Source organism: Pleurodeles waltl, chromosome 8, assembly GCF_031143425.1.
Source record: "Pleurodeles waltl isolate 20211129_DDA chromosome 8, aPleWal1.hap1.20221129, whole genome shotgun sequence".
In the NCBI taxonomy this organism is placed as follows: domain Eukaryota; kingdom Metazoa; phylum Chordata; class Amphibia; order Caudata; family Salamandridae; genus Pleurodeles; species Pleurodeles waltl.
Genome location: NC_090447.1, coordinates 696,711,123 through 696,738,765, shown reverse-complemented (window position 1 = coordinate 696,738,765; position 27,643 = coordinate 696,711,123). Strand labels below are relative to the sequence as shown.

Below are 27,643 nucleotides of genomic sequence, written 5' to 3'. Positions count from 1 at the left end.
AGCTCTAGGGCGGGAGCCCTGATGCATTGTATGCGCATGCAGCAGCTAGGTACGCATCGGAACACTTAATGTGGGGCACATCAAAACACGCGCAGACTCAACACCTGCCACGTGGGCGGGAGGGAGGGGCGTGACACAGTGTGGCAGTTTATATGGAAGGCAAGCCAACCAGACCACGCAAGGGCAATGCCACCACGCAACGCAGCCCAACCTCCCAGCCATCCATTGTAACAGCAATGCGCACCAAGAGCAAATGGAGAGTTTTGCATACAACAGCGGTATGGGCTTAGATTATATCGTCTGGTGTCTGCAGTGTCACAGCAGGGAGGGACGAAGAGCCAGTGTCTGATAGCATTCCAGCTAAGGAGCGGTCTTCGCTGTCAGAGTCATTTAGTTCTGCATCCGCATCTGAAGTAGCTGATGGTTCACTGATAGCCGGTGCAGTCTGTAGTTCATAGCTTTGTTCCTGTTAATCTGCTGTAGGTCAGGAGCATGGCCCGCTCTTACGGGGGTGGAGGGTGTGACAATGTCTGCCGGGTTTCAGGTCCCGCAATTCTTTACCCTCCACCATCATCTTCTGTTGGCTGACCAGCTCCATTGATTCCAACCCCTCCCAAGCCGCCTCCGGGGTGTCAAAGAAGCGTACCTTTCCCTGGGCTACTACTCGCAGCCTAGCGGGGAAGAGGAGGGAGTATGTCAGATTAAAAGCACATAGCTTGTGCTTCACAGATAGAAAGGAGCCCCTGTGCTTCTATATGGCAATAGTATATTCTGGGAACATCATAACTTGAGCATTGTCTACCTGTAGTGCTGGGAGCGATCTCACCGCTTGCAAAATGTCTCTGTCCACAAAATGCAGCAAACGGAACAGGAAGGGATGTGGGCCCATACCCGGCAGCCAGGCCCTTCATGGAACCCAATTGGCATGTTCAAAGGAGAAGAATGGCATAAGTGACCCCGTTGGGACCAGTTCTCTGAGCCATTTCTCTAGGTAAGCAACTGCATCCGAGCCATCCACTCCCTCTGGAAGGCTCACAACACGGATATTGTTTCTCCTGGTGCATCCTTCTGCATCTTCCGCTCGGCATTCCAGCACCTCAATTCTGTCCAGCGCCGCCTGCATGGAGGACTCCAATTGGCCTGTCTTAGGAGCAAGCTCATTCAGTTTACACTCCAGCGAGCGAGCCTTTGTCTGCCAGCTTGCGATAGTCCGCATGGAGCAGATTGAGGTCACTGGTCACCTTGTCAATCTTATTCTCCAGTGAGGTTCAAGGTTGGTCCAGGGAAGTGCCAATGCGCACCACCGCTGCCAGCACAGAGTCTAGGTTGTGGCCATCAGAATCCACGGCCTCAGCTCTCAGCACCAGCTGCTTATTCCCTGCTAAACAGTAGTGGTGATGCTACAATTTCGCACACTTGGGGTCGGGTACGTTTGGAAAGCCACTAGGTCCGAGTTTAATGTACTAATACATGGAAAAGGCATATGTGCATGCCTGTTCTTTCCTGCTTCAGCACATTAAAGCCAGATCTTTTATCTTCGCCAATGAATTCCCCTGAGACACTGAGCATTGCTGGAGCTCAGACAGTGTGCACAAGGCCTACGAGCAATCGGATGTCTGCATGATGTTTGGTACCAACTGAGTCCTGTGCATGTCTGACGACGTGGCAAGGATGCCATGGGCCCTGGTGCAAGCAGAGGAAATGGCAACTTTGAATGATGGTGTGTTGGTAAATACAGCAATTATCAGGGTTCAACGGGCTCCTCAGAGCTGGGGAATCCTGTGCTACCACCTCTAGTCTGACGCACAGAAAATAAATCACTGAAGGCCTACTGGAAAAGTAATTTATCTGATTAAAAAGAGCATGAACTACATAATGGTAAAATGCTTCCAAGGAGTAAGAGGATGTTTGTGAGATGAAACTCTCAATGTGCCCAAGAAGGTGCTCCTACAGACATTGAGAAGTAGACTTAATTTGTGAAGAATAAACGGGGATAAAGAAAATTGTAGGAAGTTCCTGTCTATCTGTCACAAAATGAGGGGTGCTCACCAACAGCTGATATTGAAGGGATATCTACAGAGAATAATAAACTGAATACCTGTTCACAATCTAAAAGCATGCATGTATTGGTATTTCTAAGGCATGCACTACCATTATGATGACAACCTTTGTATTTCACACGTAATCATGAAATATTTTCCACATTTGACGGTTTTACATGGGTTTTATACCCCTTCTTTATGTGTGATACAAGAACCAAAATAATGAAATACATGCATTTTTACTCAAAGATATAACGACTTCTAAATAAACTTAACATGACTATTCACTGTTGTGAGAAGAGTAAGAACATATAGTAAATTACACCTATACAGCCAGTTCCCATTTTGTTATACACACTTATGCTTAAGTCACACTTGCTTCTTTCTCTCCAAATGAAAGAAGGTTGGGCAATGATGTACAAATGTAAATGTGTGCATGCTGCAACAGGAATTTATTATGGGAAGTAGTGTTTTCAGACACATTAGTGAAGGAGCTTAAGTCATGTAAAAAATTAAAGTTATTCTTCTTATGTTGAGCTTCAGCAGCATAAGACACTTCTGCAGGATTAGACTGAGATAGCCAAGGGAACTGTTGGTAGATCTATGCTCCTGGGAAAGTGTGTGCATGCACATAACCCTGCTGCACTCTTTTCATTGGACTCCAGTACCTCATGCCGGTGCACAACACCTACACCCTCAGCCAGTGCAGCGCTCATGTTCCTTCACCTTAACAGATGCCTGGTGCTCTTTCACAGGAAGATGGACTGTACAGCTAGCAGTATAAAGAGGTATTCAGAGCTTTTGTCCACTGAGATCATGATTTGATGCCACCATAATTGGAGTTCTTCCCTTTGTTTTTGATGACATCAAGCCATACATTAACCATTAGCATACATACACTAATGGAGGATCCTGCAGGAAATCCTTCCTATTCCACCGTTGAAGTTGAGCTGATTTTACTAGCTTTATGCTTTACTCCTCCTTCCACTCACTGTGGAGTTTGCCTGCTTCAAACAAGCCAGGGAATTGAATATATAAAACTTCAAACTCCTTCAGTATGTGAAGGATTTACCTTTGATGTTCCATATAAACACAATTTTGAATAGGACTTAATCACCTTGTACAATTCTAAAACATAGCTGCCAAGAAGATGTCACATGTGCAACACCTTCACTCTAACCCATTGCGTACTTTGCTTAAAAAATGTGTGCCGGTGACCAAAATGTTTCTTTGGAGATTGGTATCGGCACCATCCACAGCCAGCACCAGCACTGCCCAGTTACACGGTGAAAAGCAGACTTCTGATGAAGGGAGCGAAAGAATTGGGGAATGTGCTGTAAAATGTACTTTCATAAAGGTAGTCACACCTCCTGCTTCCACACCCTCAAAATTCTCAATGAAATCTTTAACTGGTTCCCAGTCAACACATGCAGAATGGTCACCCAGGTCCTCATCATCAGCAAGCTGGACTATTGCCCCACAGTCTGTTGGACTCACTGTCTAGCTGCTAGAAGACTTCAGACCATACAAGGCTTTCCAATTCATTCACATCACTCCTCACCTCAATGACCTCTGCTGCCTACCTATTCACTACTGCACACCCTTAAAGTCCTGTACAACCAGTGCCCACCTCTCTTCAATAGCCACATCTTAAAAACACCCACTAGACATCTCCGCTCAGCCAGCCTCCTGTTCGCACACATCCACTGCATACATAGAACCAAAATCAGCCTTCTTGCTTTCTCCTACCTCATGACCAAAACCTGGAATGATCTGCCGCTAAACCTTAGAGCTACCTTCTCGGTATGTGAGCTCCTCAAGAAACTGAAAATGTGTCTCTTCACCTGGACAAGGCCCAGTCACAGCTGACATAGCCCCTGCTTTGTCAGCACCAGGATACTCTCCAGTGTGAGATGTGCAGTTCACAAATACTCTTAACTGAAAGTTTGCCTTAGCAATATTGTTGTGCTGTTGTTCAAACTTCTCTCTGGTGTCTCCCGTTTCACACGTAGTCTCTATTCTTTTCCATTTCAGTCATGTTTTTCTCTCTTTTCTGTCCATATTCTTCCATATGCTTAATTTTCTTTCAGTACTGTCCTCCATGTCTCTCTTTCTCTCTTCAATTGCTTCCATCAATCCTTTCTCTCTCTCACCTTCTCCTCCTCACTCCCTATGAGAAACAGGCCATCATGTACAAGCTTAATCCAACCGAATGTTAGACATTCCCGGTTTCTCAGTTCCCACAGAACTTCAGGATTTACATTGTAGGAATGAAGGCTGAAAGATCTCAACCCTGTCCGTCAACTGGCTCACCTAGATCTGTCTGCGCAGGGTCTCAGCCCTGATTGCAATGGAGCTTGGCTGCATACTTGAAGGAGCTTAGGTCTATCTGCATAGGGCCGCAGTGCTATGTATGCAGGAACTCACCTCGACCTCAATGAACGAAATTACCTACAGGTTCACAGTCTCTGCTCTATCTGTGCATGGGTTCAGCTCTATGTATGCAGGGGCCTGGCTGCATCTGGACCAGAGCTCAGATCTATCTGCAGAAAAGTGAGTTCAGCTCTACAACATGATGACTTCTGGTAGAGCTCTACTGTCTCTGTATGGACAGGAGCCCACTTCTGTCTGTGTAACAACATCGTTTCAATGACAGTGAAAGTGAGAATCTGAGTTTGAGAATGTGGATGAATTGGTGAAAGTGAGTAGGAGGGAGTAAGTGAACGAGAATGAGTGTGTTAGAATGGATCAACGAGTGATTGATTGGAAGTTGTGAGAAGGAGTGGAAGTGAGTTGTGGGTGTAGTTATCAGTGGTGTAGCGAGTGCAGTTGCACCAAGGTTTAGAGTTAGTGAGTGTCTGTAAGTGTATTATTAAGTGATAATGAGAACCAGTGAGTATGGGTATGTTTGTGTATGAGTAACAGTGAGTGGGAATATGTATGAGTGAGAATGAGCAAGTGAGAGAATCTGAGTTAGAGTGAGTGAGGGGAAAGAGTCTAAGGCCCAGATTATCAAAACGTTCACACAATGCAGCGCAGCACCCAAAGTTGCTGCATTCTGCGAGAGGGAGAGAACCAGAAAGCACCAAGTTTACAAAGAAATGGTACTATCCTGCTCTCTTTGTGGTGCTGGAGCACAATTAGACTGCCAAGCGCCACACAGCTACCTTTGCACATCTATGCCTGTGTGAGTCTAGCATAGGTTTGCCCTTCCAGTACAAAATGCTATGCTTTGCCTAACTTTAAAACTTGTCCTACTCCGGATGTGTTCCTTGCAGTGCAGTACACGTGCACAGTGAGAAAAGTTTGGAGAAATAAAACCATTTCTCCTTTTTAACGCCACTTCACAAGATTATTTTTTGGTGCAAAACAAAGATTGCTATTGTTAGTAGAAGGGTTGTGTGTTAAAAACCATGGGTGGTTGCATGGGATGTTGATGAATCACCCATGGAACACCCTCTTGACACAGAGTAGTGCAAAGCAGCCCTTTGCACTGCTTTGCGACATTTTCAGGCGACTTTCCAGTGCAAAACAGGTTTAACGCTGAAAAGTAAACGAAAAACCACATTTTGCCCAGGTTTGCGTCGTTTTTGTGATGCAAATCCAGTACAAAATGTTTGTCAATCTGGGCCTAAATGTGAGAGCGAGTGAGTCAAATTTTGAAAAAAATGTGGTGAACTCCTTTGCAGTATTACGCCCCACCACTTTCATAGATCACCAGCAGCCACTGACGCCAAAAGTAACTGATGAGAGGTGGCCTAACAGCCTGAGCTATTGACTCTGGAACTGGGGAACAAGGTTTGAATTTGAATCCCAGCATCAGCTCACATCCTGTGATCCTGGGCAAATCATTTAATCTCCCTTTGCCTAAAATAAATTTTGATTTGTTATTATATAATCTGGTGCACATGTAAAATGCCTACCTTCCACGTAAGATGCTATTGATAGAAAAGTCTGTTCACAGACTTTAAAAACCCAAAACTCTTACTTCCCTTTTTAGCATTTATTTAGCACTTTTTACCAATCACGGGGGTTGTAAGCACTATTTAATTGCAATTGCAGATCAGGACAGTTTGTGATTTCTGCCTTGTTTGCTAGACAGCATAGGAAGATGGCAAAGATTGCCTTTCAAGCGCAGATAGTCTCTCATACCAGCTACCAGCGTTTAATGGCAAGCATTGTCTCTCTTTAGAACTATGGTGATCAGTAAAGCACACTGGCTTGCACAATTGGAACCCCCCACTGTGAGGTTTTTGGTGTCCTTGAAGTTGTGATTCATCTGTGACCCCTCTCCCCTCCTTTGATACACTGCAAAAACAACACTCTTTTCTCCAGCTGTACTTTGCCCAGGCGTTTCCTGGGACAGACACCACACAGCTGCAGGCCTGCAGCCCAGGCTACGGAGCACGGCTGAGGGGTGGGGGACTGCTGAAGCCCTTTCAGCCTACTGGGTATTGCGCGCCCGTTTGGCACATCGTTTATTTTACCAATCTTCACAACTTTAAACACACGAGTTCAGAATGCAGCTGTACATAAACCTATTGTGTTTTATTGCCTAGAGACTGTAATGCTGCTCTCTTAGAATCTGGAGCACATACAGGGTTCGCTTGACTACTGTCTTGCCTCGTAGTTCACTAATGGCACTGTCACCATGGCTCTAAGTTCATGCTTAAATATAATTACTTTAAATAATTGCTTCTCAGCGCAGGGCTATAAGGTGATGTTTTAATGTCAAATGTTCCACATGTTAAACAAATTAATTTTTTGGAATTTTGAAGACAGTACACTTTCCACCTTTGTAAATTAGTGCCCTCGGCTTCTCGCAAGTCGGATCAAATCAATATAAGTTCACCAGGGTCATAAGATGTGAGGATGTGGCTTAACGGCCAGAGCTGCCAACTTTCTAATAGGAGAACCAGGTTCGAGCCTCAGTATCGGCTCAACATCCTATGATTCTGGGCAAATCACGTAATCTCTCTGTGCATAGCAAAAATTAATGTGTCCTTGAGTAATGTAACTGGTGCTCGTGGACGATGCTACAATACCTTCGGGTCAAGTTTGCAGCTGTATAAAACTGCAAGTAAATCCCCAAAAAGAACAGGACAAGTCATAACCCAGAATCTGTTCCTCAATTATAAGGTAATGTTGTGGTCACTGTAAAATCAGATTACTTGACCATTTTTGGACATTTTGAAATACTAAATGGCACTGGATGATGCACATATTCATGAATATTAACTGAATATATACGCACACACAATTTCTAGCAAACGCACTCTTGCATAAACACTTGTTGCAATCCACTTTTTGTTTTTGAAAATAAAAAAAAATTGTGTGTTTGCCATACAGCTCTGTCATGTTGATAGAGCCATCCATCCAACTTTCAATGCATTGACAGGAACAACAAGGAAGGGGGTTCCTTCCAATGTAAGAGATGTCTGCTGGGCCGGTGGACATCTCTAACTTGAGCAGATAGGAACTCCTTCAGGACGACGGAGTACTTTACTCCATCACCCTGATGTAGTAAATCCCATCCACTGATATCAGGCCCTCTGACTGTGTTCTGGGGTGGAGATACACCTTGGTGAAATTGGTGTTAATCATAATCTTACTTAGTCCTTCTGTGCTTGTGGTACTCAGGAGTAGCCACTTTCCTGAGTTATGCAAACAGAACCCACATTTATAGATCTCATATGGTTAGGAGTGAGAATTGAGGGTCTTATTTCCAGCACATAGCAGAAGTGAGAGCTCCCCTGATACGCTGCGTTTTTGTGACCGAGAACTCAGCCCTGATACTAATGTCTCTACAAGTGATGATCGGGTTCCAATTCAACCACTGCAACGGTGAGCCATGCACTAGGACAGCTTGAGACAAATGTTACTTGCTGGAATATCTCTTGAATGGAGCAGGCTGACTGAGCTATGAAGAATAGCTCTTTACTGGCTGTGAAGCTGTGTTGCAAGGAAATACAAGAGGAGCTGGCTTGAGTAAATGGGAGTGGACATGATCACGCAGAGTCCTGATATAGTCTACAATGCACCTTGACTGCAACTCGCAACACTGAGTGGTGAAACATCTATATGCACTCAAGGGCACATACACTGTCTTACCTGGCTGGTTCTGTTTATCCGAAGAAGTGGAGAGTTCATACTCCATTGTTCCTTTGAGACCAGTTGAGAGGGTTCAGTAGTCTGTCACTCATACCTCCATGCCAAGATAGGAGAAAAACCAAGAGGCGAGTTCTTCCCCTATGGGGTCACACCTTCTGGAAAAGATGGGGAAACGCTTGGAGACAAGTACTGATGAAAGAGAGAGTACCAAGTGGTTCTCAATTACTGGAGACTTTACTCGACTTGCAAAAAACATCATACAGTAAAGATAAAAAAGTAACCCATAATGCATTGGGGCCAGAAAATCTAAACACGAGAATTTGAATCTAAGATGGAATACAAGGGATGAAAACCTTTACTGAAAGAGCACATTGTCGACCCTTAGTGCTTCAAAAGAAACAGAGGTCAACAACTGTGCAAACACATTCACATTCCAATGGAAATCTCAGGTGGAACATCATAATAATGCAGTTCGAGTGACCAACATTCGTCTCTTGGGGATACCATCACCTGCTGAGGGGAAAAACTGAGTGTAATGTAAGACTTCCTGAATTATATTCTCCTCTCATTAGGACCGTAATGTTTAATTGCGGTACATAAGTCATATAGGATTCCCTCCACTGGTCTGTGTACGGTTCCAATGATAAAAACATAGTGACTATAGACTGGAGGAGCTCAAAAAAGAAAAATAATTGATAATGTAAGCAACAGCCAGAAAAATAGACCTTTTACTTATAGACAAGAAAGCGTTAATAGTCCATAGGAAGTCTAGGGCAACTCATCAACCGATACATCAATTGCAGACAATTAAGAAAGAGATGGTAACTGAAGGTGGGAAATTCACTCTGGTACCGTGGGAAATTATGTGTGGTCTGCAACCAGAAAACATGCATTTTCCCCCAGACAAATGCAGTCGGGTGCATCATCAGGTGCTCGTTCAGAGAATTACATTAGATGAAAATTGATAACCAGATTTGTGGCGGTTCTTAATGTTCTAATGTTGTAGTATTGACGTTCTTGGGGTCAAATAAAAGCCACAGTGTGCTGATAGTTGGGAAGGATCTCAGAGGTACAAAAAACTGAGGGATACTTAACCTCAAATTAGAAATGAGCAACAAAAATTAATCTCCTGGTTTCTCTTTTCATTCTTCCTCCCCAACTATTTCGTAGTGGTTAAACACATGTATTACTAGAAACTGCTATTTCTTGGAGGCATGAGGAATATATTTAGCCAGAGTTTTCTGTGAACAGATTTTTATATCTCTAGTTAGCTGAATTAAGCCTAGAGTTATTTGTTTTATGCTATAGTTTCCTTTTTCTTTCTTCTAATATTTTAAAATGTTATTTTGTCCCTACTAAAGCACATTATTTTTCATCTAAATTTAGAAATAAATTCCTTAAACTTTAGATTTTTAAATTCATACCTATATCAAGGTTACCTCACTCCATTTGATTTGCCTGGCACCCATTTTATTTGGATAACTTTTTTTGCTCCATCCCTAGTTTTCATTGTACATGGCATCTGACGAAAAGTAAGAACTAACTTGGTGCCCTTTGACTAAGTGAAGAAAATTCGAAACATAATATGGATCTATGACAAGACATTATTTTTTTCAAACTTTATGTTCATTTTCAACAACTGAACAGTGTATGTTGGCGCATTGATCACTGGTGAGGTACATTCGGCATTCACAAGCAGATGACAGCGCATTCGTCAGGGAGTACACGGTGCAATACACTATGAGAAGCATGAATACAGTACAGTCCACGTATTGTTCATAACTCTCAAGTATGGGGACCCAACAGCTGGCCTCGCCATAGTTATTGCTGGTCTGAGGCACATCCATATGTCACTGACGTACTCCGAGGTCATTCAGCACAGCAGAATAGACACAATACATCCATCTAATAGGCTCCTGGAGGCAAGTTTAGTCCTCTGTTGATGTCTCCAACTGTAGTCATCCCCGCATCTGCAGCCTCCGCTTCCGCAGTGCATGCAAAAAATGCTTGGTAAGGCCCCCAGATATCTCTTGGGTGGCTTTGGATCAGCATTAAGTCATGATAAGCATTGGTATTGCAATATGTCATATCAGCATGCCATTTCTGCAGTGTAAGTGGTGGACTCTTCACCCATAGCATCGTCATCCTATGCCTTGCTTTTAATAATCCTAGGCCACTAAACATCTATAGGTCTTCGGGACATCTCTATCATAGGCCAGCAATCTTAGTAAGGGGGTTGACACAATGCCCTTGCCAGTTATCTTCCGTAAGTCCCCCAAACCTGGATCCCAAAACCTTTGAACCTAGGGCAGAACTAGGCCACATGCGCAAACCCCGCTCCATTAGCCCTGCAATGAAGGCAGCAAGAACTGGCCGGTAAGCTATAACGGAACAGTTAACCGGCATGTAATACACCCAATTCAGGTACTTGAAGTAGACTAACCGGTGTGGACAGTTTAGAGAAACATTCTGGATGACCGAGCAGCAATAAGTCCACTTCTTTCCACTAATAATGAGTTTTAGATCTTCCTGCCAGTCTAGGCGGTCCATAATAACTCCCAGCCGACACGCCTCCTGCGAGCGTGCATACAGTTTTGCTATTATGCGCTGTATTTTCATTGCTTGTAGCAAGTAAATCAAAGCAGGCACCTCCAGTGGCTCCGCCAGGGCCTCCCCGATCAAGCCCTGCATTGTGCAGCACGCCTGTAGTAGTAAAACAGAGACAGGACAGTAGTTGTATCATTCTGCGTGCTCACCTTGCTCCCAAGCGTGTAGCAACCCATCTGCGAAGAATATGCTAGTTGTGTTGCCTGATCAGGCGATAGCTTCTAACACCTAGACAGAGCATTGCATTGGAATTGTACTTCCAATACAGTATAGTTTATTATGTAAACGGTGCACTGACCCAGAGAGGGCAGAGGGCATTCCCGCCACAACTATTCTGTAACGCATGTTGTGCAACATGAAGCTTGGCTGACGCTGATCTGAGAGGATTGCCATCTACATCACAGGCCAACTCTTTACTTTGTTCCACGTCTGGGGTGGGGTTAATCCCTTTGATCGGGCCAGGCAGAAGGGTACACCCGTTGTGCTCTCATCATAGACATAGGGTTAGGTAGGAACCTGTAGAACATCTAGGGCCAGATGTACGAAGCATTTTTCTAGTCTGTGACTGGAAAAATGCTTTTTGGGATGCACCAAGCCCAAACTGTGATTCGGTAACTTGTTACCGAATCGCAGTTTGGGTTTTCCGATTCAGTATTAGGAAGGGGCTTGTCAAGGGCATCCCTTCCTAATACCGAATACCTAATACCGAATCCAAATGGTATGTATGATTGTTTTGTGACCGCGAATGTGGTCGCAAAACAATCGCAGTTTGCACGGGACTCCTTTCCTCTTAGTGAATGCATGTGAAAACATTTTTTCAGAGCAGACAGTGGTCCCACCTACCACTGCCTGCTCTGAAAAAATACATTTTCATTTTTTTTTTTGAATGCATTCCGTTTTCCTTTAAGGAAAACGGGCTGCATCTCAAAAAAACAAAACTGCTTAATTTAAAAGCAGTCACAGACATGGTGGTCTGCTGTCTCCACCAGTCCACCATCCCTGTGAGGGTGGCCATTCCCAATAGGGTCGCAAATTGCGACCTACCTCATGAATATTCATGAGGTAGGTCATTTGCTACCCCATTGGGAATCGCAAACAGTGTAAAGTACACTGTTGTACATCCGGGTTTGTGAGTCGCAAATTGCGAGTCGCTAAGACTCGCAATTTGCGAGTCGCAAAACCAGATCTTTGAACATGTGGCCCACAGAACCACACACACCTTGGTTGGATTGTTTATCTTTTTTACCATATTTGTAATGTTGATCACCTTGCTTTGTTTCATGTTCCTAACTATCACAACTCACTCCTTATATGCCAGATGTATTGAAAACTTATCTTGCGTCTTTTGTGTCTCCCCTTGGCATGCATGAGTAATAATACGAAAGGGGTAATGTATGTTTCCATGGCTTCCCTGGGAGTCAGAGTGTAATTCAGGTTGCTATAATCACCTGTAGTGCAGAAAGGGAATTCCCTGGCGTGTGTGATATTCACACAGCGCACAAAACAAGGGCACATCTACCTGAGCATACAAAAGTGGCGACAGGGGACAACCCTGCCGATGTCCCTCTTGATAGCAGTCGGATCTGTAACCATCCCATTGACTAGAACATGTGCAGTAGGTTTAGCTTAGAGCACCAGGACCAGTTGTAGAAAAACATCACCCAACCCCATGCGCCACAACACAGATAACATAAACCCCCATTCAATTGAAGCAAATGCTTTTTCAGTGTCCACAATCACTGCAGCGGCATGTACATTTGGATCGATGCGGGTGATTGTGCCAAAAAGGGTCCGAATTTTGTATATCATAGACCGACCTGGGATAAATCCGGCTTGTTCTGAGCCCACAATGCTTGGGAGCAGAGGCATTTGCGGTTAGCCAAGATTTTCGCAAATATTTTTGTATCAGTACTCATCAGTGATAGCGGTCTGTAGGGTGAGCAACAATCAGCTAGCTTACCCAGCTTCAGCAGAGTGACCTACAAAGCCTCATTCATCATAGGGGGTATGCACCCGTCTTTCACCATTTCGTCAAATAAGATGACTAAGTGGGGGACAAGTTTATCCTAATAGGCCTTATAAAAGGCCACAGTTATCCCGTCCAGGCCAGGCGCTTTCCCGCCTGGCATATCCTTCAGCGCTGCCATGATCTCCCCAGGATGGAGCAGCGCCATAAGGCACTTCTTCTGCTCCTCTGTTAGGCACTTCATAGTGATGTTGGCAAGGTAATCCACCATAGTCTGCTCATCATGCAGGAGACGCAAGGTATAGTCGACCAGCATAGTAACTGCGAAAGTGATCTGTTACCTACTCAGCTTCTTAAAGAAGCACTCCATGCTCATCCTTAATAGCCAACACTGCACTTTTTTTGTGACGCAGCGTACAAGAGTCTCCAACGTAGCACTAGGACGTTCGCTCTCGCTGTGCACACTCGCCATAGCATACTGCACAATGACAATGAATGCACTTTTTTGTTTTATTGTTCTATGTGCAAACTTTTATGACCTATGGTCGAAATAAAGTACGATTTGATTATGAAAGTTAGTTTTGAGACTTTATGAAGGAACTGGTCTTTCAACAGTCTTCTTCTACATGATCACCTAATTCTTCCAATTTGGTAGTATCCTTGTAATGTATGCAAAGGATAGGTTATTCATTATGTAATATTGTTGGGATGGAAAAGTCCCTTACATGATAATTTATGTGCCCCCCCCCCACCCTGAGTGCCCCATCTGCAGTGATATCTGGATCCTTGGCAATGAATTTTGTTCATGTGTGAGCACAGATCATGCATGTTTGCCATGACATAGGCCTTTCTCACAGATTGCGATCTTGCTTAAACCAGAATGGGCACCCAAACTGCTGCCCTAGAGTGGTGGGAGGCTAGTGCCTTCATATGGATTTATGTAGCACAAGTACAGTGTTGAAAGCATGCCATGTTTTAAGTAATTATGATCTGTATGGTGAATAGGCCTTTTTCCTTGTGTCACCGGAGTGGGGCCTACGGGCCACCCATATTCAGGTGTTGTGTTTTTAACTTACCCTTGGCCTACATTAGGGTAATTGCAGCGACACACAGTGTTTCTATGTCTTTGGGTATGCACTGGGTTGTATCAATGCTTGTGAGTGTTGCCATACATGGAAGGCAGTGCATATCTGTGTGAGTGCCCTGGGATGTATGTGTGCCTTTGAACTGGTGCCCTATATAGAACCCTGCATGTGTATTTTGTGTGTGCTTGCAGGGATGTATGTTTGCATGTGAAGGACACAGTACATGAAAGCCTCTTGGTTCCATTTTAGGAGACTGAGAGCCTGCTGGTAAAGCTTGTGGAGGTGAAGCAGCCCCAGACAGATTAGTGGATTTGTGCATTCCTGAGAGGTGGGTGGGACACAGATTAGAGGAAGAAAGAGCTAGGCACTTTAGTATACTTCAAAGGGGCTCTTTGATTCTGAAAGAGGTCACTGGTCAAGAGGGCCTAGACAAATCTCAGGAAGGAGGTGGACTGATAAGAGAATCAAGGATTTTGACTCGGGGGGCCTTTGTAACCTTTTGATAAAATGTTATCAGTGAAGCTAACATCCATCTGTGATCATCTAGTCACTCTTGACCTGTGTTTTCATACCATAAATCTTGGAGGAACTCCTGCTGTGGCCTAAGACAGAGGAGTGAGCACTTCAAAAGAGGCAGTCCCATAACACAAATGTCAAAGACTCTGACACTAAATTATATTTATGTCTGGAAATGGATTACATAAAGGAGAACTTGATCCTCTGAGTTTTGTCAAATTTAAGCAGTTTCTCAGCTTGGGGACGCTCACCACAACTTCTGCCTGTTGTGGCCAGGATTGGGGACTTAAGGCCTTCCAGTGTCCCTGCTGTGTGAGGGGATATTTCCCAGGAGAATCAAGAACATTTGCCCTGGAGCTCAGACCACCCGCTTCTACCTGACTCTTGACCAGTAGGCCCTGCGAGAAGGAGATTGTCTGGAGGGAACGAGATCCAGTGGGGATCCTGCTGAGTGAATCCCAGGAAGCAGAGTGTGACATTCTGGTCCATATGGAATCAGCTCACCAATTGGGTTGGCCACATGTATGTGCTGTGTCGACCACTGTATCCCAGTTCAGGCCAGCGTAGAAGATTGGACCACCGCATCGATCAGGCCATCTGCCCATGTGCGTTGTCTGCGTCCCCCGTATGATATGTGGGGGCTGCAGTAAAGAGTAAGGGTCATTGCTCTGGTGCTGGATGTCGCCCTGTGCAGCGCCATGACTTGGAGATGGGCACTGCCTTATTGTGCTGTTGTATCACCTATATGCCAGGTGGGGACAGTGGTGAAGATTGAGGGCTGTCGCCCTGGTACATCGCTGTAACGAGATGAGGGCCATTCGCCCTGTGCAGTACTGGGATCTGAAGGGGCTGCTGCACCTTGTGCCACGGTCTGGAACCCCAGTATGCCAGGATGGGACCATTATTGAAGTGAGAGGACTGTCTACTTGCAGTAGAGTGCATGCCATGAAGACAAAGCAAGTTGTGGCTTGCGGAGGAAGAGCAACAAGTCATCCGCCAAGTCCAAGATTACCCAGGGCCTGCCTCCAGATTGAGAAAGACTTACCATAGAAGCACTATGGATGTCTGCTGCTTCTACCACAGCATTTTGACATTTGCTTACAATCGCCCTGCTGATTCACGCTCAGACACTCTGAACTGTGCTAGTCTATCAAGAGTGGGTAAAACTGAATACTGAAAACTATGCCGTCGGGCCTTGGAGGATCTTGCTCTGACCGACGCGCGATGGCACTGGAACACTTTGATTTTCTCAAAGCCATTGTGGAACGTCTAAGGCTTGAACTCACTAGCAGGACTTAGTTTGGATGTCACCTCACTTAAATATGCAATGACTACGATCTTTAAATTAGGAAGTGGGACTTGAGAGCTCACCCAGGTAAAGTTTGAGTGCCTTCCTTATGAAGTCTCTGACTCTGTATATTATTGCTATTGTGTCGTATTGTACTTTGCGCTTGTAGATAAATACTCCTTTTTGCATAAAAGTAAGCATTGGACTGCACGGTCATTTATTGGGGGTTGCTGTATTAATTTGGGTTGTTAGCCTCTGTTCATCTTACACCTACCTTGTCCCGGAGAAGCCTTGAACTGCTGGATCCACGCTACCACTGAGAATCAAGTTCTTAAGGGGTACCTGGTTCAGTTGCTTAAGCTTGTAGTAGGCTGGGCCCCATGACATCAGATTTAAAAGGCACAGCCACTAAAGTTGGGCCCAGTAGCTCCTGGGTGGCTTGTGGCCCTCCGAATAGGATTGTGACAAATAACTTCACTGAGTACTTAAGTACCGAAATTGGAAGGCACCTCTTAAATTATGAATACCACAACATATCCTTTCTACTCGGGTGCGGGTGGCCAGCCTGTTCTTTGGCTAAATCCTGTCTCTCTATAAATGCCTTATCACACCTTTGCTAGCACACGTTTATTAGTCCCTTCTCTTGCCATTAAAATACTTTTTTTCTTGCTACTTCTCTCGTTTGCTACAGATGAAGTGGAATATGTTACATTTCTGGAAGCAATTCATGATAGAATGGGTTCTCTGATGTTACTCTAATTACTCAAAGTAAAATCACTATTTACAGTTACCGACTAACCATAAACGCAATATGTAATAACTGCATATTGTGCTTTAAGTATATTCATCTTGGGAAGTGCAGTTTGTATTACTATATGACGGAATTCCCAATGCGTTTTGCTGAGTACCCCTCAACTACCTTTTTACGGGTGAGCACAAAGTGCTCCAGTCCCGTGTTGTAATCTCTTTTTGGGCTTCAAACCACGCTCATGTCACGTCAGTTTCATTTATTGGTTTTTGAGCTTGCCTTTTAAAATCTGCTTGCTTTCATTAGTGAAAGGCATGCATAAGTCACGCCTTTTCTGACGTTTAGGCCTCCTCGAGTGCAGTGACCAAGTACTGAAAACATACGAGGCGCCAAGTTTTCCGTCCGGTTTCTGGACCACCTTTTATATTTTTTCACAGCGCGATCTCGCTGGGAAGAAGTAAAGCACTTTGCATGACATCGACCCTGTTACATAGTTAATTGCACTTTTGCCGGTTACGTAGATAATTGCACTTTTGCCGGTTACATGGATAATTGCACTTTTGGCGATAGGTTTCACTGAGTGAACTTTTATTTCCCTTTGTGTGTCTGCTTTGCACTGATGGCAGCCATCAGCTCGCTTATGTGAAACTTTTACTTTTCAGTTTATATGGCAAGAAAAATCCAGTTTGTAATGTGAAACCGTTTTATTTTCATTTCCAATTTATGTGGCAAGAAAAGTCCGGTTAGGAGTTTACAACGCTAATTGCTCTAGCTCAAGAAAACGCGAGACCGGTTGCATTACAAATGCTTGTTGTGGATAGTTATTGATAGACTGTGTTTCTTTGTTGCAGGATTGATAAAAGGCACGCAGCTGAAATTATTCAGAGGGCTTGGCGGTCTCAAACGGACAAAAGGCTCTTCAGACTTCTGAAACATGCAGCACGTGCAGCGGTAAGTGATGTACTGTGGTGGTTTGCTAGAGGTGCAGCTTCGAAAACGCTTTTCCTTTTTCAGTAACCTTTTCATTAAATACACCTATGTGTGACTTACGTTGTTCATGTAAATCATCAGTCATACATTTTTAAGTCATTAATGTACAGCAAGATACAACTAGTTCACGACAACCTGTACCTTGGTTGCTGTTCGATTATGCCTTCCATTTCGACTTAGAATTAAAAGAAAACCAACATCACCTAAGCCCATTGTTATGGTTTATCAGGCATGGATTATTGTTGGTGTCATTCATAACTGAATCAGTTCACATTTCAGCCTTTCGTTGATGAAGCTCTTGCTGGAGTGTGCAGAATAACCAGGACTATAAATGCCAGAATTAATTTGCTGTCTAATACAAGCTGGGACTGGAAACAGCTCAACGACAGAAGAAGGTGAGGTAGCAGCCTCATTGACACACTAAATCAGTGCTTCCCAAACATTTTAGAACCAAAGCCTGATTTTCAGAACAGCAGACTTTCACGACCACCTAGCTTGGATGGACAATGCGTTTTGTGGTAGCATACTGTCATTTTCACACAGCATATTTTCCGGTGAAATGACCACTTAATTTCCACACACATACAGTTTCACTCATAAAACTATATTGCACACAAATGATATTGTGTGGAAAACAGGTTTCAGTGAATATTTACCATTTGTGCATCACCAGGTACATTGTCTTGATTTGTTTATATCCTATCAAAATCTTTATTTCCATCACATATATTACAAAAAAATTGACTTTATTTTTTGCTTTCCTATCTGCTAAATGTATCCAATTAATTTAAAGGTATTTACATTTTGGTATGTGTTTCAAAAATACATCCCACAGCCTTTCCTTTACACTCCCTGTACCCCAGCAACATTGTCAACTAAATCACTTTACTTTTCTTTCTCCGACTGCAAAGTGAGAGGATTTTGTAAACACCAATTCCCATTTTAAAAAACATAAGCTTCAATTTTTCAGAACACATTGCCTGACATTTGACCACTAACTCTGAATGATAACAAGATAAATACAGAATTTAAAGTCATCTCTATTTATTGTTTGGACTTTCGCAGCTCACCAAAAATCATCTCCTTTTGACCCACAGCGTGGGAAACGTTGCTCTAGCTCTACTATTAGGAAGCACCTGTGAAGTCTGAAATTCATAACAGGTCATGCTGCCATATTGTGAATGTTTTGGAGCTTGTAAATAGCTACCTCAGGAAGGTGAAGGTATCAAGCACTGGCATAGTTCAATATAAAAATGGCAGTAGCATTAACAACACTACACTTCTAGTGGCATAGAATGAAAAATGTTTTTTTCTTCTAGATCCTCGCTTGGAGATAACCGGATGACACAACTATAATTGCAGGATGAGGGAGGTGAAAATGCCATCATTGTAATCTTGTCTGATGTCATTCAGTACAGTCGCAGAGGCAGCCTTAGAACCTAAACCAGTCCGTAAACTCATCAGATTTCAACTAAAATAAGATTATAGTTAGCTTCTGCTGTGGGGTCCACGTTAGACTTCTTTAAAAGCGGTTTCACTATCCCTTTCTTCCATCTAGTAGGACAGTGCCAGGTGAAAACAGGTGTTCAGGATGAAGGTAAAAGTAGCCGTTATAAATGCAGATAAATGTTTTAGAGTGCTTGCTGGACATACCTTATCTTGGGACCCTGACGTTAGGGAAGTATGTAAGTAGGAAACCGCCTCCTCTTCCTTAATTGTGGAGAGAGCTGTGAAATGAGTAAAAAACGAGAGAAAGCTTGTAATCATGCTGCGCATGATAGGATGAAACCAGAAGTTGGGTAACACAATCATGAATAGCCTTAATCCTCTCATTCAAAAAAGAGGCCAAATTGTCATAAACAACTTGGAAGGCGGAACAATGTTTTGGGCACAGGGCCGATTGGTGGAATTGGAGACTGGCTTGAGAAGAATCCCGAGAAACAGAATTTGGAAAAAAAAAACATTTCTTAGAAGAAGTTAGTGACAAATTATAATGCCCTGGTTGTTCACATTTATGTGGTGGTTTCAATGTCTGATGTTTTTGTGTTTGTCTGTGTGTACATAGAGGTTTGTGTTTTGCTGAATGCAAATTGTATTTTTTTTTACATAACAAGGTTAAAAGATTGCAGCCTTGATTCTCTTCCACTGACAGCAACCGCATATGCCTAGACTGCCTCTCGCTTGTCCTACATTCTAAAGAACGATGATTCACTGTGTATCAGAATGTTCTTAAATATCTTGCAGGCATCTGCAAGTTACCAGGACAGACTGGGAGCACGACCTTAACTTTACGGTGCTTTTGTCCTGCCAACCTCGCTATTCCACCCATTTATTTAGAGATCGTGAAAGAGCTGTGTTGACACCAGTGAAGCATCCGATGGCTCTGGTGGCATAAACCTCTGTCGTGGCTGGCCATCTGCCAAACGCTGCCAAGTCACAATGATGGTCATTCAACCCTTTTAAGGTCTGAGCTACTCTCACTCATTTTACCATCGCAAGGTATGGTGGAAATAGGCAGGGAAAATGTAGAACGACCCTCACATGAAGGGAGAAAGCTCCTGTCTGTCAGGCCATCAGTGGTTTGTACTGAGAAAACAAACTCCAGCTTTGAGAGTTTATTTTCTCCATACAGAGAAATTTGCTGAGTGTTGCCGAGTGGGTACTTTAAAAATGGGTCCACTCATTGAACCTGTAGTGCTCTGAAGGAGGTGCCACGTGGCAGTTGCCCTCACAACACAGAAATCCAGGCTTGACAGGTGAGTAGGTCCTCTTTGTGAGTGAGGAGACTGTTGACATCCTCCCTGGTGGATCTGCCGATATCCACCGGTTTCTAAATGTCCCCTTAAGCGTGGCCTACTTCTTTTTAGTATGAATGCCGTTTGATATATCAGGCGAGTCTGGTGGTTTTTGTGTATCTTAAATACCTGTGCATGATTTTATCTGTCTGTTAAGCTGTCCTGTATGATGTTCCTTCTGGCAATAGCAAAGACAGAGCTATTGACTGCAGGCAAAATGGGTGGGATAAATGGGTTCCACAAGACATTGGTGGAGATTTATTAGAGTCTATTTGTTTACAGCAGGTAGAACAATGGGCAAAGAAGGTGGGCTTGATGACCCCAAACTGAGGCTAATAAATTGTAAACAATTTACCTGTATGGATATCATCATGATAGAAGCAAAGTGACATATTTGGAGATCAAGGCCATGTTTCCAAGTTAAGAAGAATTTGGGTAATAATTAGTGCACACTGTAATAACTGCTACTCTTCCTTGATGTATTTAATAGCAAACATAATTAAATTCTCCTAAGTTCCCGACTTCAAAGTAAAGCCCAATAAGTGGGCTACTGCATGGTTTTCCATTATTTCTTAGCATTCTAATCTGATTGAATTCTTCAGTTTTTTCTGGTTTAATCTGTGTGGAGAAAATTGCAGAATATGTTAATTGATACACAACTCAGAATTCTGATCTGTGTGCAAACATCTATTTGCTTGTGGATCAGAATTTGAAACACAACTTTAAATCAGGGTATAAGTAAAGTCTTTCAGGGCTATTCACAAAGGTAACTTACAGTTGTGAGAAATCTACATGTGTAAGTGTACTCTTAGTCTGTTGAGTACCTTTACTACTTATGGCTATTCACAAAATCCAAGTTTAAAGTGATTCAGAAGTAAAGTCTTCCATGTCTACACTCAGAAAAAGGGACTAGAGACAAATTTGCACGTATAAGTTAATATACAGCCAGTAGAGAGTCGAGGTGCCATACATGGTCAACTACTAATATTGCTACACCCTCCCATAGAAAATAATGGAGACAGGGAGTTAAAATAAACCCTGTGGTGAATATTGTTAAATTAAATTATTTAAAATGGGAAGAATAAATACATGTAATGTAATATTTAAAAAATATCCCAAAAATAATACATTTATTATTTAATTAGAAAATACTTTAATACCTTCTTGAATTTATAAATTTATATAACCATTTTTTAAATAAAAAAATATAAGTAAGCAACATTTAATTAATTCTGTGCATCACTTTTAATTATTCTTAATGCATAGTAAACAAAAGTTTAGTTTTTCTACTTAAGATGCAAAAACATTTTTTTTTACTTTTAATATATTTAAAGATTTGCGGCCTGATTACGACCTTGGCGGAGGGGATTACTCCCTCACAAATGCAATGGCTATCCCGTCCGCCATATTACAAGTTCCATTTCATATTATGGCACTTGTATTACGGCTGGCGGGCAGGATATCGGTCACATTTGTGACAAAGTAATCTCCTCTGCCAAGGTCGTAATCAGGCCCTTAATTTTAAAATAAGTTAGTTATGTTAATAGTTGTAACTAACTGGGTTGTTAGTTGTTAGGGATGGAAGCTTAATTCAAATAATAGACACAATCTTCATCAGAGTGAACCACAATAAAGTCACTAATTTAACCTGTGCTTAACCCTCTGGTAGCTTGACACAAGGCCATCAGGCTTAACTTAGTGGCTATGGGTGAGCTATTCATGCAGTACTCAAACAGCAATAAAGTGAAACCACAACACTAGAAAAATCACAAACCGTTTTGTAAAAAATATAGTATGTTTTATTAAACAAAATGACACCAAAGCGACAAAGATCAATCACTGGAACTGCTGATATGATTTAAAAAAAAAGGTTTGGGTGAAAATAGCCTGGAGAAACACAAAGTGGCACTCAAAACAGTTATCTGGTTGTGCTTGACCTGGGGAAAGTCACAAGTTCCAGCTCACAGCAATAGAGTACAGGTGAGATACTGGGACCAGATCAGTCCAGCTGAAGAGTTATCCTCCCAAGTCCAGTATGAGGAGTGCCTTTCTTGTTGGTCGGGTCACGGGAAGGAGGCTGTCAGCATGAGGAGGCGGTCGAGCTACATGGATGGTCGTTTCTTTAGCACGAAGAGACGATCATCGCTGGAGTTTCATGTTGGTTGATCATCATGGACAATTGCTGTCGGCTCAAATTACAAGATTGTTGAGGATGGTCGCTGTTGGCGTGAAGAGAAGGTCCTGCTGGAGCTCCACATTGGTGGTTATCACAGGCAGGCAATTCTCAGCGCAAAAAGGTCACTTCCCAATCACAAAGTGCCCTAAACATCTGTAACTTCACCTTTTCTTCAGGAGGAGTTCACACTGATGCCAGCCAAGGGTCCAGGTTTTGGGGGCAACATTTGAGGATCAGGACTAAGGGCCAGATGTAGCAAAGGTTTTTACCCATTCTGTGTCTATGGGAAAAAGTGTTCGTACATATGGCCCTAAATTCCAGCAAAGGCTTGCAGCAGGGCTCAAGCAGGTCCAGGTAAGTCCAGTAGGTGCTGGTCAGCTGAGCAGTTAAATGGAGGCCACCTGACCCTTGGAGTCACTCTGGGTAGCTGGGCTTCAAGGCAAGCAGGTCCAATCTTCCTTCTTCAGTCAGCAAGGCAGTTCCTTTTCCTCAGACAGCAGAACAGTTGTTTTTTCAGAATCTTCCACAGGTCCAGGAGTGTCCTAATGAGAGGTTCTGAAGGCCCCACGTTTATACCTGGTTCCATTCTTAGTGTGGGTGGAGTTCCCAGACTTACTCCCAAAACCAGTTATGGTTAGTTCTTCCCCTTCCCCTGGGTTTGGTCCCAAACTATCTAGAGTGACAAATGCAATGGCAGGCTTGGTGTCGGATACCTTTGTGTGTGCTGCAAGTAGGTCCCTTTGAAGTGTAATCAGGGCAGGGCACAGCTCCTCCCCAGCCAGCCTATCAAGAAGACCCACTCCCCTCACACCTATCCCTTCTTTATTCCCATGTCTGGAAGCAATACATAACCAATAACAGAAGAACCGTTCATACTCCTGTGACCCAGGAAGTTGTCGGAAGGTACAGGTTGTTTGGGCAGAACAATGCTTAAAACTTAAAAGCGGCATTTTAAAAATGGTAACGTAAAATCCGACTTTACCTTTAAAAATGTTTTTAAATTACAATTAATTTGAGTGTAAACATTGTTTTTCTATCTTTTCCCAATCTGAAGTTAGGGTTTAAGTGTATTACGTCTGTTGACAATGGTTCGGTGGGGGGAACCTGTTTCAAAAAGTGTGTTTGTCTTATATTTTAATACTTTCTGTGTGCTTTGATTTTTAAAAAATACTTAACTGAGCACTTTTCTGTGCTTGGCCCACGTGAGCCATGCTGCTCAAATTACTTCTCAGCATGCCCACTTTAGAAGGTATTTCCCCTACAGAGGTTCATACTCTGAACCTTGGTGTCTTATGCTGTTTACCATTTGACCTGTGTTCCTCAACCCCAATATATATTTGCCCTCAGGGTTCTTTTAAATTGAACAGTCGCTTGTTGTCTGCCAATGCCTCTCATATTAAGTGTTCCTTGAAGGATAGTAACCTTCATGCTACTACACTAATGATCCAGGCAGCATTAATAAATGTTTGATCGTTCCACAAAAATATGTTGCATGTCTTTGAGCTTCTCAGGTATGAACACTTGGACATTCTTTTTCTCCCAGAAACTTGTATGAATGACATCTCAATGCCAAATATTGCATTTGCTGTTCCTGCAAGCTATTTGATCGTTCACCTTGACAGAGTGGTTAAGAGAGGTGGGGCAACGCTATAATCTCAAAACGATCTCTGAAGTTGAGTTCCTTATAGGTCCCTGGTGCTGAAACTCCGGGTTTTTGCTTCTCTCCTTCTGCAAACAAATCCACGCTTGGAATGCTAATATATCGCTCGCCTGGTCTGGCTATTAATGTCTTGTCCTCATTAGATCATTATCTGTCTAATTTTATGCTAAAGTACTCCAGTATTTTGGTATTGGGAGACCTGAACATCCATTTGGACAAAAGAGATGATTGTTATGCTTCTCTTCTTCTGGACACAGTGTCAGCCTAGGAAGTAAAGCAAATTGTGGACAGATCCACACGCTCAGCAGCTCATATCCTGGACCCACTTTTTGCTAATGGTTGTATCAAAATGGTAGCGGTCCAGAGTAAATCTGGTTGGATCACCCTACAGTGTACTTTTGTTGCACACTGTAGCAAGGCCCCAAATGCAGATGGCTTAATTTCTCACATCAGTACCTTTACTGGGCCAAGACAAAGCCAGGGGAAATAACAGCCATTCTCAATAATAGCGTTCCTATGTTTTGTGGCAACATTGAAGCAGATGTACTGGCTGTTAGTGCCTGGTTAAATAACATGGCTAGTTAGGTAGCATCCATTAGATCAGGTGCAGGTGGTCTGAGATGCCCTTCAGCTCCTTGGTTTGATGAGAAACCTAGATCTATACAATAGAACTGTAAGAAGCTTGAAAGATCTTGGCACAAGCTGTACTTACCAGGGGATGAGGGGAGCTATAACAAGGAGCTACACATTTACCATCAGAAAATAAAAGAAGCTCAAGTGAAGTACTTCACCAATGAAATTACTAGGTCCCCAACAATAAACCTAAAGAGGTTTTTAATATCGTCAAGAAGTTTACCAGCCCAGTTACTCTTTCTCCGCCCCTGAAAGTCTTCCAGAAACTCTCAACTCTCTGAATTTGTCGAGAACAAGATTTTGGGCATTGTTGACACTTTAAAGGCAGTGGGATCAAATAATATCACAGACTCTTTTGGGTCAGGTACCCAAGTTGGCTCTACAGCTAATAACAACAGTGAGCTTTACTGGTCTGGAGACCATCCTCTGATAGTTCCTTCTTCACACTCCAGCTCCTTGACTGAATTTTCCACTTTTGCATTGAAAGCCTCCAAGCAAGCTCTAAGAGCCTGTAAGTCTACCTCTCCTGATAACCATGGCCACCCAAGATTCTGGTTGCGAATGCCGAGGCCATTAATCCTCCTCTGAACTTACTGTTAAATAACTCATTGCACTAGGCTACTGTTCCTCCCAGTTGCTGGAAGAACACAAGACTTATATTACTGCTGAAAAAACCTTTGGCAGATAAGACTGTTCTTCCCAATTACAGGCCTATTGACTTGCTGACAGCATTTTCAATGCCACTGGATTCAAGCTAGCCTGTCTGATGAGGGGTGAAACCCCGAAACCGGTCCGAGGATGCTTGTTTCCAGTCCAGGGAAGACCTGGCCGAGGTTTCAAATGTTATCAAACTAGCTATGGATAATGGGCGTTTGACATGTTTCCCATCCTGTTCTGATGCAACACTTGCATGGCATTGGAATAGGTGGGGCCACACTAACTTGGCTGGGCTCTTCATTAGCAAACATAAGTCAGTCGGTATGGATGCAGCCTTTCGTGCCTTACCCCAAATTGCTGCTGTTTCGGGTCCCCCCGGCTCTGCTCTGAGTCTGACCTCATTTAATTTCTACATGTCACCTTTGATAACACTAATGGGATCCTTTGGAGTGCAAATCATCTCTTACACGGACAACACACCAATTGGTCTAACCTGGGACAGGAACATCTCAAGAGCCCAAGACAGATTTAAAGCGTGTTTGTCAGTGGTGTTTCAGTGGATGCACAGCAGTAATGTCTATTGTAACACAAGTAAGACAAAGGTTTTGGTCTTTGGGCCGATCCTCCTCCTACCCCCCCCTCTGTGAGGTGGTGAGGTCTTGTCTAGTTTTGCCTCTTCTCCACTGACCCCCACCTCGGTGGTTAGGAATCTCATAGTGAAATTCAACAACAATTTGTCTTTTAAGCCACAAGTGTAGAGTGTAGCTGGAACCTGTTATGGCCTCCTCCGATTGTTGATGAAGTTCTTACCCCTGCTTTTGGCCTCCTGCCAGAATATGTTAGTCCATGCCCTTATAACATATGGGCTGGATTATTCTAATGCATTACACTGGGGTTCTCCATGGGTACCAACTAAAGAGACTCTGGTTGATGCAAAATGTGGCAGCCAGACTCTTGCTCAACATTCCGAGGAACATTTCTGTTCAGGTTTATCTCAAGGAATTGCACTGGCTGCCCATCAGGGCGAGAGTGAAGTTCAAGAGATTGCTGCTAGCCCATGGAGTTTTCTGTGGACTATGCCCCAGATATTTAAGTAAGAGACTTTCACACCATTGTTCCTCAAAAGTCTTATGCTATGTGGATGCATTGTTGGTAGTTGTGCCTAAGACAAAGAGGAAGAGATGGGGAGGTACCTTTTTTACTGCACTTGCAGCTTCGGGTTGGAATTCTCTTCCCCTGCATCTTAGTGCCATGCAGAATCCTTTAAACGTAGTTTGAAAACCTGGCTTTTTAATGAAGCTTTTTAGCTTTGTTCCTTCCTCCGAGATCAGTGGTTCCTGTAGGACAAGGGCATTCTGTGGAGTAGCCGTGCGTTTTACAAGCTCATATTCATTCATAAGGCAATCCAGTGATCGTCTAGGGAAAAGATAGCCTTACAGTAGTAAAAATGACTTTAGGAGGTTTTCACTGCCAGGACATGTAAACCTAAAGTCATATGTCCTACATTTTTAATGCCATGCACCTTGCCCTATGAGCCTTTAGGGCAATCAACAGGGGTGAATTAAAAGCACTAAAATTAAAGGTTTAGACCTGGCAAAAGGTTTATTTTGCCAGGCCTAAATTATGGTTTAAAACTGCACTACAGGTTGTAGTGGCAGGCCTGGACGTTATTACAGCCTACTTTACTGGGTACACAATGAGTGCCACGGCCCGATGGTAGCATTTAATTTACAGGCCCTGGGTACAAGTAGAACTATTTACTAGGGAATTACAAGTGCATTAAAGAGGCCAATTAGAGGCAGACCCATTTCACCACGTTTTGTCAATTTAGCAGGGGTAAATTTCAGAGGCCTAATGCCAACCAAATGAGTTCAGCAAAGTAAGGCAGTGAAGAAAAAAAGGTTTGGGGGAATACCATGCCAAGGATGTCAGGTCTAACAATAGTGTTGTTGTATGTTTTTATTTTGTACTACATTTAAAATAATTATATAAAATGTATTTACATTCATATTTAACATAAATATAGGGTGTTGCAGTACAAGTGGTTGGCCATGTGTGGTCCTGGGTATACACCAGCTCTGAGCTGGAGTAATTTGCTATTGTTTTGGGTAACTTTTCAGCTGTAGTTAATTTAAAAGTGCAGTTTTCGAAAAGCAGTGAGCTTACTCTTTTGTGGGTGGGTGCATGTCTCTGAATAAACTACTCCCCTGGCCTCTCCTTCTCCTTCTTAAACCTCTCCTACTTAGTAGTGTGTAGGCCCTTTTTTTCAGCCGCTACCCCTGTCCATCCCACATTTACTAGTAAGTAGTAAACCTACATTTGTAAGGATCTCTGTATAAAAAAGGTAGAAGAGGTATAGTGGGAGATTT

At 43.2% G+C, this 27,643-nt stretch overlaps 1 protein-coding gene across 1 annotated transcript in view; it reads left to right on the top strand.

Annotated features, from left to right (window-relative positions):
* C8HXorf58 (chromosome 8 CXorf58 homolog) overlaps nucleotides 1-27,643 on the top strand; it is a 626,664-nt gene that overhangs the window by 127,904 nt on the left and 471,117 nt on the right. The window contains exon 3 of the mRNA XM_069204823.1: nucleotides 17,215-17,314. Coding sequence (XP_069060924.1) covers nucleotides 17,215-17,314 — 100 coding nt within the window. The remainder of the gene's footprint in view (nucleotides 1-17,214; nucleotides 17,315-27,643) is intronic.